Source organism: Leucoraja erinacea, chromosome 10 (genome assembly GCF_028641065.1).
Source record: "Leucoraja erinacea ecotype New England chromosome 10, Leri_hhj_1, whole genome shotgun sequence".
In the NCBI taxonomy this organism is placed as follows: Eukaryota; Metazoa; Chordata; class Chondrichthyes; order Rajiformes; family Rajidae; genus Leucoraja; species Leucoraja erinaceus.
Window position 1 is genome coordinate 56818310 of NC_073386.1, and position 14031 is coordinate 56832340.

The window sequence follows — 14031 nt, forward strand, 5'->3', positions numbered from 1 at the left end:
TTTGATTAAATCTGATCATTGTCCCTCAGTGGGTTTTTCAAGGTATATTGGGAAGTGGTGCGACTCATGAACTCGATGATGAATGGATTAGTTTAGAGACTCCTATTTCTACACACCCGTATATTTACAACAGTTAGGAAGGGAAGAATGGGAGGAACGTGAAATTAATTTCATTTCTATGAAATATAAAAATTCTCCCAGAGCAGATGACGGATGACCTAGGCATGCCTTCAAGTTAAAACTCAAATTATTGTCAAAGAGCCTTACATTGCAGATATAAAATATAGATGTAACTTGCAGATCAAAACTTGCCCACATTGCAGGCAAATCCTACATTCAGTCCCTCGCTCTCCCTGGTATAATAAAACCACCTGCTTATTAAGTAATACCATCAAATCATTCACAATGCATTGCCAGTAATCTCTATGTGCAGGAAAGATCTGCAGATGCTGGTTTAAACCAAATATAGATACAAAAAGCTGGAGTAACTCAGCGGGACAGGTAGCATCTCTAGAGAGAAGGTATGGGTGACGTTTCGGGTCAAGAAGAAGGGTCTCCACCCCTAAACGTCACCTATTCCTTCTCTTCAGAGATGCTGCCTGTCCCGCTGAGTTACTCCAGCTTTTTGTGTCTATGGCCAGTAATCTTTATGTTCCCTGTTCAAGAGTCAGGAGTGGTTTATTGTCACATGGAACAGTGAAATCCTTACTTGCGGCAGCACAACAGGTTTAAAAACACAGTGGTCATAGATAACAAAACAAAATGACAAGGCAGAAAAACGGTGCCAGGGACCCGGGTTCGATCCTGACTGTGGGTGCTGTCTGTAGGGAGTGTGCACGTTCTCACTGTGACCGCGTGGGTTTTTTCCAGGTGCTCCGGTTTCCTCCCACATTCCAATAATGTGCGGGATTGAAGGTTAATTAGCTTCTGTAAATTGTAAATTGTCCCCAGTGTGCAGGATAGTGTATGAGGTGATCGCTGGTTGATGTGGACTCGGTGGGCCAAAGGGCCTGTTTCCGCACTGGATCTCCAAACTAATGTCTAAATATTCTGCAACATAAAACTAAAGCCTGAAGTTCTTTGTCCAACAAGACAGTTTGTAGTTTGAAATGTAATTGGTGTGTGTAGTGTTGCTTTTGATAGTTGATAATACTTCACAATTATAAAGCTGCATGCAGATTTGATAGTTCTCGAGGTTTGAACCTGCTCTCTCTCTCTCTCCCACCATTGTGCCAGCTCACATGGATGCTTAACATGAGCTGAGGACCGGCAGCCAGTCTCTGTGTGTGATGAATCAAAGCATTATCATTTTAATCTCCAGAAAATGCCAAAGACCTCAGACATGGAGACTTCTCTTGAAAGGCACGTTAGCTAATGCCCTTTATTCAACATATCTCTGCCCAATCCTTCCTTTCTCTCCCTGCCTTTCATCTTCGCTTTAGTTACACATTCCATTCATTGCAAAGTCCCACTCTCCCTTCTTGCCCAACTCTCTCACTGACTCATCATCATTTTTAACTTATTCCTATTCATCGTTCACCAGGTTACGTTGCTCCTTTTAATGTAACTTTGACGGCCCATTCACCAGCAAGCTGTGCTATGTTTTATATACGACCGACACTCACATACATGCGCACAAACACATTCACATGCACTCACGTATGCGCATATTCACACATACATGCACACACATATGTGCACATGCACACACTTACATGCACACACTCACACACCACACACTCACACATACATGCACACTCTTTCATACACGCACTCTCACACATTCTCTCACCCCATACACACTTACACTCTTTTACACACTTGCACTCTCACGCACACTTATCCACACTCATAGACACACAAATGCACACATCCACACACTCTTGCACACACCACACCCGCACACCACACCCGCTCACTCCCTCTCACACATTCACACTCTCACTCTGACACACTTACACTACCTCTCACGCACACACGCATTCACTCTCTCACACTCTCTCATGTACACTTGCACATTCTCACACACTCACGTACACACTCACATCACACACACCACACACTCACTCACTCACACACACTCACTCCCACACACACACACACACACACACACACACACACACACACACACACACACACACACACACACACACACACACACACACACACCTCTGTCTGTGAAGTGTGTCATATTTCAAACCATGAGGACCTGACCTTTCTAAAGCCAGTGTAGTGTTGATCACTCACATAGCGAAGATTCGTGAAGCCTTCCTCTGAACTGAAGAGACATGAGGAACATTCGATGCTGCAGTCTTGAACAAAATTGCTGCAGGAACTCAAAGGGTCAGTCAGCATCGGCAGAGGGAATGGACAGGTGATGTTTCGGGTCCGAATCATTTTACAGTCTGAAGAATGGTTCGGAAATGAAACATCACGTGCCCATTCCCTCCATAGATGTTGCCTGACCCGCTGAGTTCCTCCAGCACGTAAAAAATAAATTAAAATCTAGGTGGAAATCCAGGAATAAACTTCTCGCCACCATTATTGGTATTCAATGTAGTGGTACTGAGCATAAGTGGAGATTGTAAAATTCAGAAGTTTAGTCTGAGGAGGAATTTGACCACAAACGACGCCTATTCTTTTTCTCCAGAGATGCTGCCTGACTGGCTGAGTTACTCCAGCACCTTCTGTCTATCATTTTAGTTTAGTTTAGAGACATGGAGTGATAACAGGCCCTTCGGCCACACCGAGACCGCGCCAACCAGCGATCACTGCACACAAACACTATCCTACACACTAGGGACAACTCACAATTATACCAAGCCAATTAGCCTACAAACCTGTATGTTAGCGGAATGTGGGTGGAAACCAGAGCACCCGGTGAAAACCTATGCAGCCATAGGGAGAACAGACAAACTCCATACAGACAGCACCTGTTGTCAGGATCCAACCCGGGTCTCTGGCGCTGTGAGGCAGCAACTCTACCACCGTGCCGACCTTTGCTCCACTGTGCTGCCCTACAATGTAATATTCAGTCCCGGTACATCTGTTGTTAGTGCCAATAATGGTGATCTCAGTACAGGTGTACATTTGTACCAGAGTTTGCCCGTGCTGGTGGCAAGACCAAGAGGGTTTGCAGTGAATGGAACATAAACTCCCCATTGCCTAACCATTCCCATCCACTCTTCCATCACCCACTGATCACCACGGCATCTGGGTGAATATCGATACATCGGTACGGAAGTGTGAAAACACACACCGCCATATTCAGGGACAGTTTCTTCCCAGCTGTTATCAGGCAACTGCAACTAGAGAGTGGTCCTGACCTTCCATCTTCCGCTTTGGAGACCCTCTCAGACTATCTTTAATCTGTCTTTACTGGGCTCTATCTTGCACGGAACATTATTCCCTTTATCCTGCACCTGTGAACTATGGGCAGCTCGATTGTAATCATGAATAGTCTTTTCACTGACTGGATAGCACGCAACAAGAAAAGCTTTTCACTGTACCTCAGTACGCGTGACAATAAACTAAACTAAAATACCGTTCACAACTGTGTCGCCGCACACACTCCCTACATACTAGGGACATTTTCAGAGGCCAATTAACCTACAATAACCTACTTGTCTGTGGCTTGCGAAAGAAAACTGGAGACCGGGAGAAATCGCACGCGGCCACAGGAAAATATACAAAAGTCGTACAGACAGCACCCATAGTCGGGATCGGACCCGGGTCCCTGACGCTGTAAGGCAGCAACTCTACCACTGCGCCACCGTGCCACCCGTGGTGTGCTTGATATGGCTAGGTCTCAAATATGTTTCAAGGCATGAAGTTTGCTGAGAACTGAAGATGGGTCCCCACCCTCAACGTCACCTATCCGTGTTCTCCAGGGATAGTGCCTGACCCACTGAGTTACTCAAGCAGTGTCCTGCTTTTACTGAGGTCTGTGTGAAATTGCATAGCAGTTAGATCACAGATACCTTTACAGTGGTTAATCCCTATCTCTGAAAGGCTCATCATTAAAAGAGACACCACCTGGATATGATCTTCCACTAGAGGCCCTTGAGGCAAGGGTTGATTGCATTCATATGCACCATTTGCTGGTGATCACACAGATTGTGTGGATACTGATGGAAAGTATCTCTATCTGTTGAATATCAGGAAACATTCCACAACTGAACAAAGCAAAGGTGCATATCTCTAAATAAAATTGCCAGCCTATGTTGCACCGGCATTTTGTGGCGAATTTACGGAACCCTTGTCTTGTTACCAGTCCGAAGTGGGGTCATGACCCGAAAAATCACCTATCCATATTCTCCAAAGATGCTGCCTGACTCTCTGTGCTACTCCAGCACTTTGTGTCTATCTTTGCGTTTCAATGACAGTGTGGGAGTTTTTGTTTCCTGGCTGTTGATGGAATATTAATGTTAAATAGAGGCACAAGAAACTGCACATGCTGGAATCTTGAACAAAACACAAAGCGCTGGAGTATCTCAGTTGGTCAGGTGGTATCTGTGGACAGAATAGACAGGAAGACAGATAAGTTCATAAGTGATAGGAGCAGAATTAGGCCATTCCGCCATTCATTCATTGCTGATCTTTCTCTCCATCCTAACCCTATTATCTTGCCTTCTCCCCATATCCCCTGACATCCATACTAATCAAGAATCTATCTATCTCTGTCTTAATAATATCAATTGACTTGGCCTCCACAACCTTCTGTGGCATTGAATTCCACATTCACCACTCTGACTAAAGAAATTACTCCCCATCTTCCTAAAGGAACATCCTTTAATTCTGAGGCTATGACCTCTAGTCTTAGACTCTCCCACTAGATAACTCACCTCGTTTTTTATCTAAAATATTGTTGGTCTCTGAATACATGACCAGTAATTTACCCATGTGCTTCCATGTCTGTTTAACTAGTTCTATCTGATATTCAACATCCCTTTCACCAAACAAAGCAAATAGTACTGCTGGTTTAATAGAGATTTAATACAAAAACAATTTGTGCCCGTACTGATGTGATTTCACACAGGAAGCAACTCATTGAACTCCATTAGTATGTCCTTTCTTTGTAACCGAAATGAAGTTAGAAATATTAATACAAAATAAAGCGGTGGAGTCCAGGAAGAAATTTAGAGACGCAGGCAAATACGGATTGGGAGCTTTGTACAATAGCGCGACCAGGATAATCGCAACAAATTACACAAGCACCTATACACAGAGGTGTTTCACTCCAATGTGTATTTTATCAGTGCATGTGTTCAACATTAAACACAAGAAATGGAGACACACAGATACAACAATGATGGTGCATTTATTAAGATTTCAAATGATAACACTGGGCGCCCACCCCAAAAGTGTGGATTCCCATACATGCAGCGAGAGGCAAAAACAATACTGGCCATTCCCATTGCTGGAGTTAAGCCAAATGATAAGTGGTTTAACCAAACAAACGCAGACACAGAGATGAGACACAGAATGGCAGACATGGTTGGTGAAGTTAGCAATAAAGAATATAAATGAGAAACATCGGAAATCTAGTTCACACACATTCTATTTTATAAATTTGATGACTATTGAGGAACTTTATAGCCCCACCACAGTGAGGACACAGGAATTCTCCGTACAAGCAAGGAAAAGGCAAGTCATTGACTTAAACAACCCAGGTATTGCCTTGGCTATATTTGTTTCCACTCTTTCAATAAACCAGTGCTCCGACTTTATTTTGTGTGCATTTCATATTTCCATTTGGTCTGTGCTTCCTCTGACCAGGGCAACTCCATTATTTATAATAACATCATAAATAGCAGCAAGCTTGCCAATCCAACCCCATGTGGTTACCTGACAATACGCTAACATCATGCTTTATTTAGGCTGTCTCACTGCCAGTCAAAAATATAATTTCATATAACAGTGAAAATAGACAATATTTATAACACGGGCATATATAAAATAAACAACCAGAGCATTTATAAACCTTCAATATAAATACTTATAGAATTAGAAAATAAATAATGTGCTCAGTTGTTCTACTTATGATTATTACAATTTTGTTCACGTTAAAAGCAACAATAAGAAATAACATTTAATTAACACGATTGCTTAATGATCAGTCTTAACCCACAAGCGAAATACTGACTTGGAGATCAGGGATTTTTTTGGCCAGAGAGATATATTAGATACTTACTGCAACCACCATCAAAGGAATGTAAGTCTTTAATAATACGTTTCTGCTGTGAATTGCCGAGTGGATTTGCTTGTGCAACGTGTGTGGGTATTTGTAGTGGGCTCTCTGAACAACCATCTAATTTTTCCACTGACTTAAGTTTGAATTAATGAGACACAAAAGAACTGCAGATGCCAGAATCTTGAGGAAAACACAAAAGTGCTGGAGGAACTCAGCGAGTCAGGCAGCATCTGTGGAGGGAATGGACAGACGACATTTCGGGTCTGGACTCTGCTCCAGACATGGGTTCGACCCAAAACATTGTCGGTCCATTTCCTCCACGGATGCTGCTTGACCCACTGAGTTGCCCCAGTACTTTGTATTTTGGTGGAGTAATAGCGTAAACGTAGTCTGAATTTGATAATTGCTAAATTATGAGTGGGAATTTGTTAAAAAAGAATCTCACAGCAGATGAAGAACTGTTCTGACCTGAAACGTCACTTATTCCTTCTCTCCAGAGATGCTGCCTGACCTGCTGAGTTGCTCCAGCATTTTGTGTCTATCTTCGGTGTAAACCAGCATCTGCAGTTTCGTCGTACACTCACACCATTTAATCCTGGATTAGGTTTGGTATTCTTAATTGCACAAAGGCATACAGCATGGAAACAGGCCCTTCGGCCCAACTTATCCTTGCAACCAAAATGCCCCATTGTCCTACCTGCCTGCATCTGGCCCATATGCCTCTAATCCTTTCCTACTCATGTACCCGTCCAAACATCACAAGCTTAACATCATGTGAGAGTGAGGCCTCTATGCATTAATGTTAAACTTAGTGTAAATAAATTTTGAAGCAGAATTTACTCAGCATGTTTCAGAATCAAATGTAACCTCTTGTGTATTTCCCTAAAAACCATAAAATGTTTAGCACTGCTTACTATTTGTGATTCAGTTGAACCTTGGGGAAATCTGTCTGTCTTCTCAGAGTGAATGAACCACTCAAGGGAGTGATTTGTTGCTGAATTACATGTTTAAGTAAACGGGGCCCAATTATCACCCCATCACTAAGGCAAAGCATGTTTTAAAGGTTTAAAAAAGCATCAGTGATGGGGTGATCTGAGCCAAGAGAAATGTCATTAGTTGCAGAACTCCTGGATCTGTTGTGTTGGAAGGAACTGCAGGTGCTGGTTTACACCAAAGATAGACACAAAATGCTGGAGTAACTGAGCGGGACAGGCAGCATCTCAAGATAGAAGGAATGGGTGACGTTTCAGAAGAAGGGTCTCGACCCAAAACATCACCCATTCCTTCTCTCCAGAGATGCTGCCTGAACCGCTGAGTTACTCCAGCATTTTGTGTCTAACCTGGATCTATTGTTTGGAGATGCAAGAAAATGCACATGCTGGAATCTTGAGCAAAACACAGAGTGTTGGAGGAACTCAGGGGTTTAGGCAGCAGATGTGGAGGGAAAGGGCAGGGGAATTTTGGGTCAGAACCCTTCTCCAGCACTTTGTGCTTAGATCTAATGTTTTACTATTTTTTAATGAAATATAGATATAGTGGTTGCTGAGCAACCGTTCCATTTAATGGTACATTTCTCTCTATTTTGATGGGACCTTCACTTTATCATCACAGACAGGTTTATTTTACAGTACTGAAGGTGAAGCCAATTGTCACCGTTAACATATTAGCTTTACATCTATGATTCCAATCATGACCAGGGCAGTGGCAGGTGGCATTCCCTTGATGATCAATGGGTAAGAGTGCCATTTCAGGGGTGGGTTTTGATTTGCCAAAGTTGACCTGAGTTGGTGAAGAAGCTACTGGTGATCAAGATGACCTGCTGACTTTATTCCAAAGTACAACATTCCCTCAGGAGTCATAGAGTCATACAGTGTGGAAACAGACCCAACCTGCCCACACCGAACAACATGCCCCAACTACACTGGTCCCACCTGCCCACGCATGGCCCATATCCCTCGAAACTTATCCTATTCATGTACTTGTCCAAATGTTTTTTTAAACGTTGTAATAGTACGTGTCTCCTCTGACAGTTTGTTCCATATACCTATCACCCTTTGTGTAAAAAAAAGATGCCCCTCAGATTACTATTAAACCTTTCCCCCCTCACTTTAAACCAATGTCCTCTGGTTTTCAATTCCCTTACTCTGGGTAAAATACATTTACCATATCGAATCCTCTCATGGTCTTATAAGATCACTCCTCAGTCTCCTGTGCTCAAAGAAATAATGTCCTAGCCCGCTCAACTGCTCCCCATAGCTCAAGCCCTCGAGTCCTGTCAACATCCTCGTATATCTTCTCTGCACCATTTCCAGCAGGAGGGTGAGTTGGTGAAGCCTTTGATTTGAGAGGCTGCACTGCTGATATATAATTTTATTATTCACTTCCCTGAAATTAATAACACTTTTGCCGGATATCTCTCAAGCTCAAAAGTCCAAATAACAAATTAATAATGGTGGTGGGATGCCAGCCCTTTAGAAGATTCACCCCGCAATCTGCAGCATCTCTACTCCGCTCCACCAGTGGAGGTTCTACTGAGCTCAGAGATACACACAAGGTGCTGGAACAACTCAGCAGATCAGGCAGCATCTTTGGAGAACATGGATAGGTGACATTTCTGGTCAGGATCCTTCTCTGCTCATTAGGCAATGTTGTCCTCAGTCCCTGGTCCTTGTTCAGCGGTAGATTAGCTTGGATTCTCCACCTGGTATGAAAAACTGTTTGGTCCTTCCCAATGATCCTGCTTATTTTAGTTTAGATTAGAGATACAGCGCAGAAACAGGCCTTTCGGCCCACCGTCTCTGTGCTGACCAGCCATTCCTGCACATTAACACTACCCTACACACTCTAGGGACAATTTATAATGAAGCAAATTAATTAACCTCCAATCCTGTACATCTTTGCAGTGTGGGAGGAAACCGGAGCTCTGGGGGAAAACCCTCTCAGGTCACGGGGAGTATGTACAAACTCCGTACAGGCAGCACCCATAGTCAGGATCGAACCTGGGTCTCTGGCGTTGTAAGGCAGCAACTCTACCGCTGCGCCACCGTGCTGCCCTGTTTGGCTAGAATCAGGTCCACCATCCTAAACACTCACCCCTACACAGCATCACAGCATCACAGCATGGCTGCAACTTGTGCCAGCTACAAACTGCACTAAAGTTAATTGCCTGGGCTAATTGAGCACAGCTTCTCAAACCCATGATCTCTGCTTGCAAGCATCTCAGATATCACCTCCCTATGTCACCATATTTCTGATGGGCTAGAATGCTGCTCAGCCATGCTCCCAGTAGTACCCTTGAGTCCATTTAGTTTTAAGTTTTAGAGATACAGCGTGGAAACAGGCCCTTTAGCCATCGAGTCCACGCTGACCAATGATACACTAGTTCTATCCTACACGCTAGGGACAATTTACAGAAGTCAATCAACCTTCAAACCTGCACATCAATAGACAATAGGTGCAGGAGTAGGCCATTCAGCCCTTCGAGCCAGCACCGCCATTCAATGTGATCATGGCTGATCATCCCCAATCAGTACCCCGGTCCTGCCCTCCCCATATCCCCTGACTCCGCTATCTTTAAGAGCCCTATCTAGCTCTCTCTTGAAAGTATCCAAAGAACCGGCCTCCACTGCCCTCTGAGGCAGAGAATTCCACAGACTCACAACTCTCTGCGAGAAAAAGTGTTTCCTCGTCTCCATTCTAAATGGCTTACCCCTTATTCGTAAACTGTGGCCCCTGGTGCTGGACTCCCCCAATATCGGGAACATGTTTCCTGCCTCTGGTGTATCCAAACCCTTAATAATCTTATATGTTTCAATAAGATACCCTCTCATCCTTCTAAACTCCAGAGTACACAAGCCCAGTCACTCCAATCCCTCAGCATATGACAGTCCCGCCATCCCGGGAATTAACCTTGTAAACCTACACTGCACACCCTCAATAGCAAGAATGTCCCTCCTCAAATTAGGGGACCAAACTGCACATAACACTCCAGGTGTGGTTTCACTAGGGCCCTATACAACTCCAGAAGGACCTCTTTGCTCCTATACTCAACTGTTATGAACGCCAATATGCCATTCGCTTTCTTCACTGCCTGCTGTACCTGCATGCTTACTTTCATTGACTGATGAACAAGGACCCACAGATCCCATTGTACTTTCCCTTTTCCCAACTTGACACCATTGAGATAATAATCTGCCTTCCTGTTTTTGCCACCAAAGTGGATAACCTCACATTTATCCACATTAAACTGCATCTGCCATGCATCTGCCCACTTACCTAATCTGTCCAAGTCACCCTGTATTCTTGTAGCATCCTCCTCGCAGTTCACGCTGCCACCCAGCTTTGTGTCATCTGCAAATTTGCTAATGTTACTTTGAATCCCTTCATCTTATCATTAATGTATATTGTAAATAGCTTTGATCCCAGCACCGAGCCTTGCGGTACCCCACTATTCAATGCCTGCCGTTCTGAAAGGGACCCGTTAATCCCTACTCTTTGTTTCCTGTCTGTCAACCAATTTTCTATCCATGTCAGCACTCCACCCCCAATACCATGTGCCCTAATTTTTCCCACTAATCTCCTATGTGGGACCTTTCTGAAAGACCAGGTAGACTACATCCACTGGCTCCCCTTTGTCCATTTTCCTAGTTAAATCCTCAAAACATTCCAGAAGATTTGTCAAGCAAGATTTCCCCTTCATAGATCCATGCTGACTCGGACTGATCCTGTTACTGCTATCCAAATGTGCAGCTATTTCATCTTTTATAATTGACTCCAGCATCTTCCCCACCACCGATGTCAGGCTAACTGGTCTATAATTCCCTGTTTTCACTCTCCCGCCTTTCTTAAAAAGTGGGATAACGTCTTTGGGATGCGGCAGGGAACTGGAGCACCCGGAGAAAACCCACGTGGTCACAGGGAGAATGTACAAACTCCTTGCAGACAGCACCCGTAGTCACGATCGCGCCTTTAGGTAGAATCAAAACTGTGTCTCTGGCAGCAACTCTCCTGTTGCACCATGTGCCCCCCATTTTAAGAACAAATAATTATTAAAAAACTAGCGAGAGATGAGAAGTTTAGGAATTGTTACAGATATAATGGCTATCTGAAAGAGGTCAAGAAATAGGTGCAGGACTTGACGGGGTAAGTGTCGGGGTAAAATTCAAGACCATAAGTATAGGATGGTAACTAACAAACCCACTGGGAAGTCAGGGGAAATAAATCCGCTGCTGTTTTGAGTGACTAAAGTGAATAATGCAAAGAAAAATGAATGTGAAAATGAGCAAAACAGCAGGATACATTGATAGGAAGCAATGATAGCGTTGCAATGTTTATTATCTTAATTATTTATCAGTTTCATCTGAAGGAAAATTGCGGAAGCTGTGAATTAAAACTGCTAAACACCAAAGTGAGTTGAGATGGTTGATTATCCCAGTGCATTTACTCTGCATAAAGAAAGAATTTTAAACTAGCTAAAATGGATGTCCTCCACTGCAAACAAATTATAATGAGATGATCTCTACATGTTTTTATTCCCAAATTACTGACAAATTTTAGCTGTGTGTTGTAATCAATTTTGAAACATCTAATGTTAAATGTTTACAGAAAATAATTTCCCGAAGGTAATCCATGTTAAATGTTACATATTTTGAGTGTCTGTGTATTCCCAGGGTTGATACAAGTTTCTGTTAATAAGCTGTTTGCTATCGGCATGGAGATCTATTCAGGCACGTACAATGTGCCATTCTCTTTGGGTAAACAGGTTTACTGGTTGGGCTATCCTTAACGTTCAAGCCCATTCCACTGCTGGCTCATCATCCATTCGTAGAATGAGGTAGGAAAGAAGTTGAAACAGGTTCTGCCAGAGTAATAAAGAGATGAAAAAGGAGAGGTCGCTTACATCAAACTCGCAGTGGTCGCCGGCGAAGTTCATGTCACAAATGCACTGGAACTGGTGGGGCAGGTTTTGGCAGAAGCCTCCGTTGAGACAAGGGCTCGATTCACATTCATCAATGTTGATTTCGCATCTGCAAGATTTGAGGAAGAAGTGCCTCAGACAAATATAGTTTACTCGTGTTTTAACAACTCTGCACAACTGGCATTCGATAAGAGACACCGTCCTAAATCAGACTGAGGAATGTGGCTGATAACAGTGGCAGTAAATATTTGATTACAATTTTATGAATAATTTTCACAAGTTCATAAGTGATAGCAGAATTAGGCCATTCGGCCCATCAAGTGTACTCCGCATTCCATCAAGGCCGATCTATCTCTCCCCCCTAACCCCATTCTCCTGCCTTCTCCCCACAACCTTTGACACCCGTACTAATCAAGAATCTATCTATCTCTGCCTTAGAAATATCAATTGACTTGGCCTCCACAGCCTTCCGTGGCAAGTTCACTTTCAAGACTTGATAGATTTGATTGTTCATGCAGCGGTTTTGCGGATCTCTGTAGCTGTCTGGATAGGTGTAGCTCCGACAACACAGAAGAAGCTCAACACCATCCGGGATCAACAACCTGTCTGCCTGGCAGCATCTCCTCCGCCCTCAGTGTTCACCCCTTCACCAGCACCACACCTTGGCTGCAACTTTGGTGCCACCCACAAAACACATTGAAGTCGCTCGCTTCAGTTATCTACCAAACCCATCACCTCTACCTCCACCACCAAGAAGAAGAAAGCCAGCGGGTGCATGGGGGCACCACCACCTACTGCTTCCCCTCAAGGTTCAGCACAACCCTGACTTGGAAATATGTCACCGTTACAGGAAGCCTTTGGCCAACAGCACAGTGGTGGTGATTGGTGATCTCATTGAAACCTACCAAATAATGAAATGCTTAAGGGCCTGTCCCACGATGCGAGTTCACCCAAGAGCTGTCCCGAGTTTAAAAAAAAAAAATCAAACTCGTGGTAAGTTCATCACAAGTATTTTTTTACTCTTGGAAATTTTTCACACTGTTGAAAAAACTTCCCGAGTTTCCGCGTTTCCCGGGTACCTGCCGTTAGCGTTACGAGCCGCTATCCGACGTACCCGCTACGTACATTAGACGTACTTACCACGAGTTGTTTTTTTTTTAACTCAGGAGAGCTCTTGGGGGAACTCGCATCGTGGGACAGGGCCTTTAGAGTAGATGTGGGGAGGATGATGCAAATACAATTATGCAAAAAAAAACATACTGAAAATTAATTTTTAATTGATGCAGACCAGCATCCTTTTTGTCCACAAAAAAAGTAGCACTGATGATCATGATTTTATACTGTCTCTTCATATGGTGATGATCTGCCTTTAATTGTCGACAGTGTTTTATTGTCATAAATCCCGAATCAGTTTTGACTTAATTTGATGTAATTCTATCTTATGCTGTTACAGTTTATCTAGGTTCCTGTCTATATGGATCTTGATTTGAATCATACGTTCATAATTTATAGTAGCAGAATTCGGCAATTTGCCCATCGAGTCTACATCACCATTCAATCATGGCTGATCTATCTTTCCCACTCAACCCCATTCCCCTGCCTTCTCCCCATAACCTTTGACACACTTACTAATCAGGAATCTGTCCATCTCCACTTTAGAAAATACCATTGGCTTGGCCTCCCCAGCCACCTGTGGCAATGAATTCCACAGAATCATCACCCTCTGGCTAAAGAAATTCCTCCTTATCTCCTTTTTAATTCTGAGTCTCTGCCCCCTGGTCCTAGACTCTCCCACTAGTGGAAACATCCTCTCCGCTTCCACTATCCAGGCCTTTCACTATTTGGCAAGTTTCAATGAGGTCTCCACCCCCCCACAATCCTTCTAAACTCCAGCGAGTACAGGACTAGTCAAACGCTCATC

The 14031-nt window shown here is 43.6% G+C and overlaps 1 protein-coding gene across 1 annotated transcript in view; it reads right to left on the reverse strand.

Moving 5' to 3' along the window:
* Positions 1 to 14031, reverse strand: part of crb1 (crumbs cell polarity complex component 1) — a 61743-nt gene that overhangs the window by 13900 nt on the left and 33812 nt on the right. Inside the window, exon 10 of the mRNA XM_055641246.1 lies at positions 12093 to 12219. Within this exon, the coding sequence (XP_055497221.1) occupies positions 12093 to 12219 (127 nt within the window). The remainder of the gene's footprint in view (positions 1 to 12092; positions 12220 to 14031) is intronic.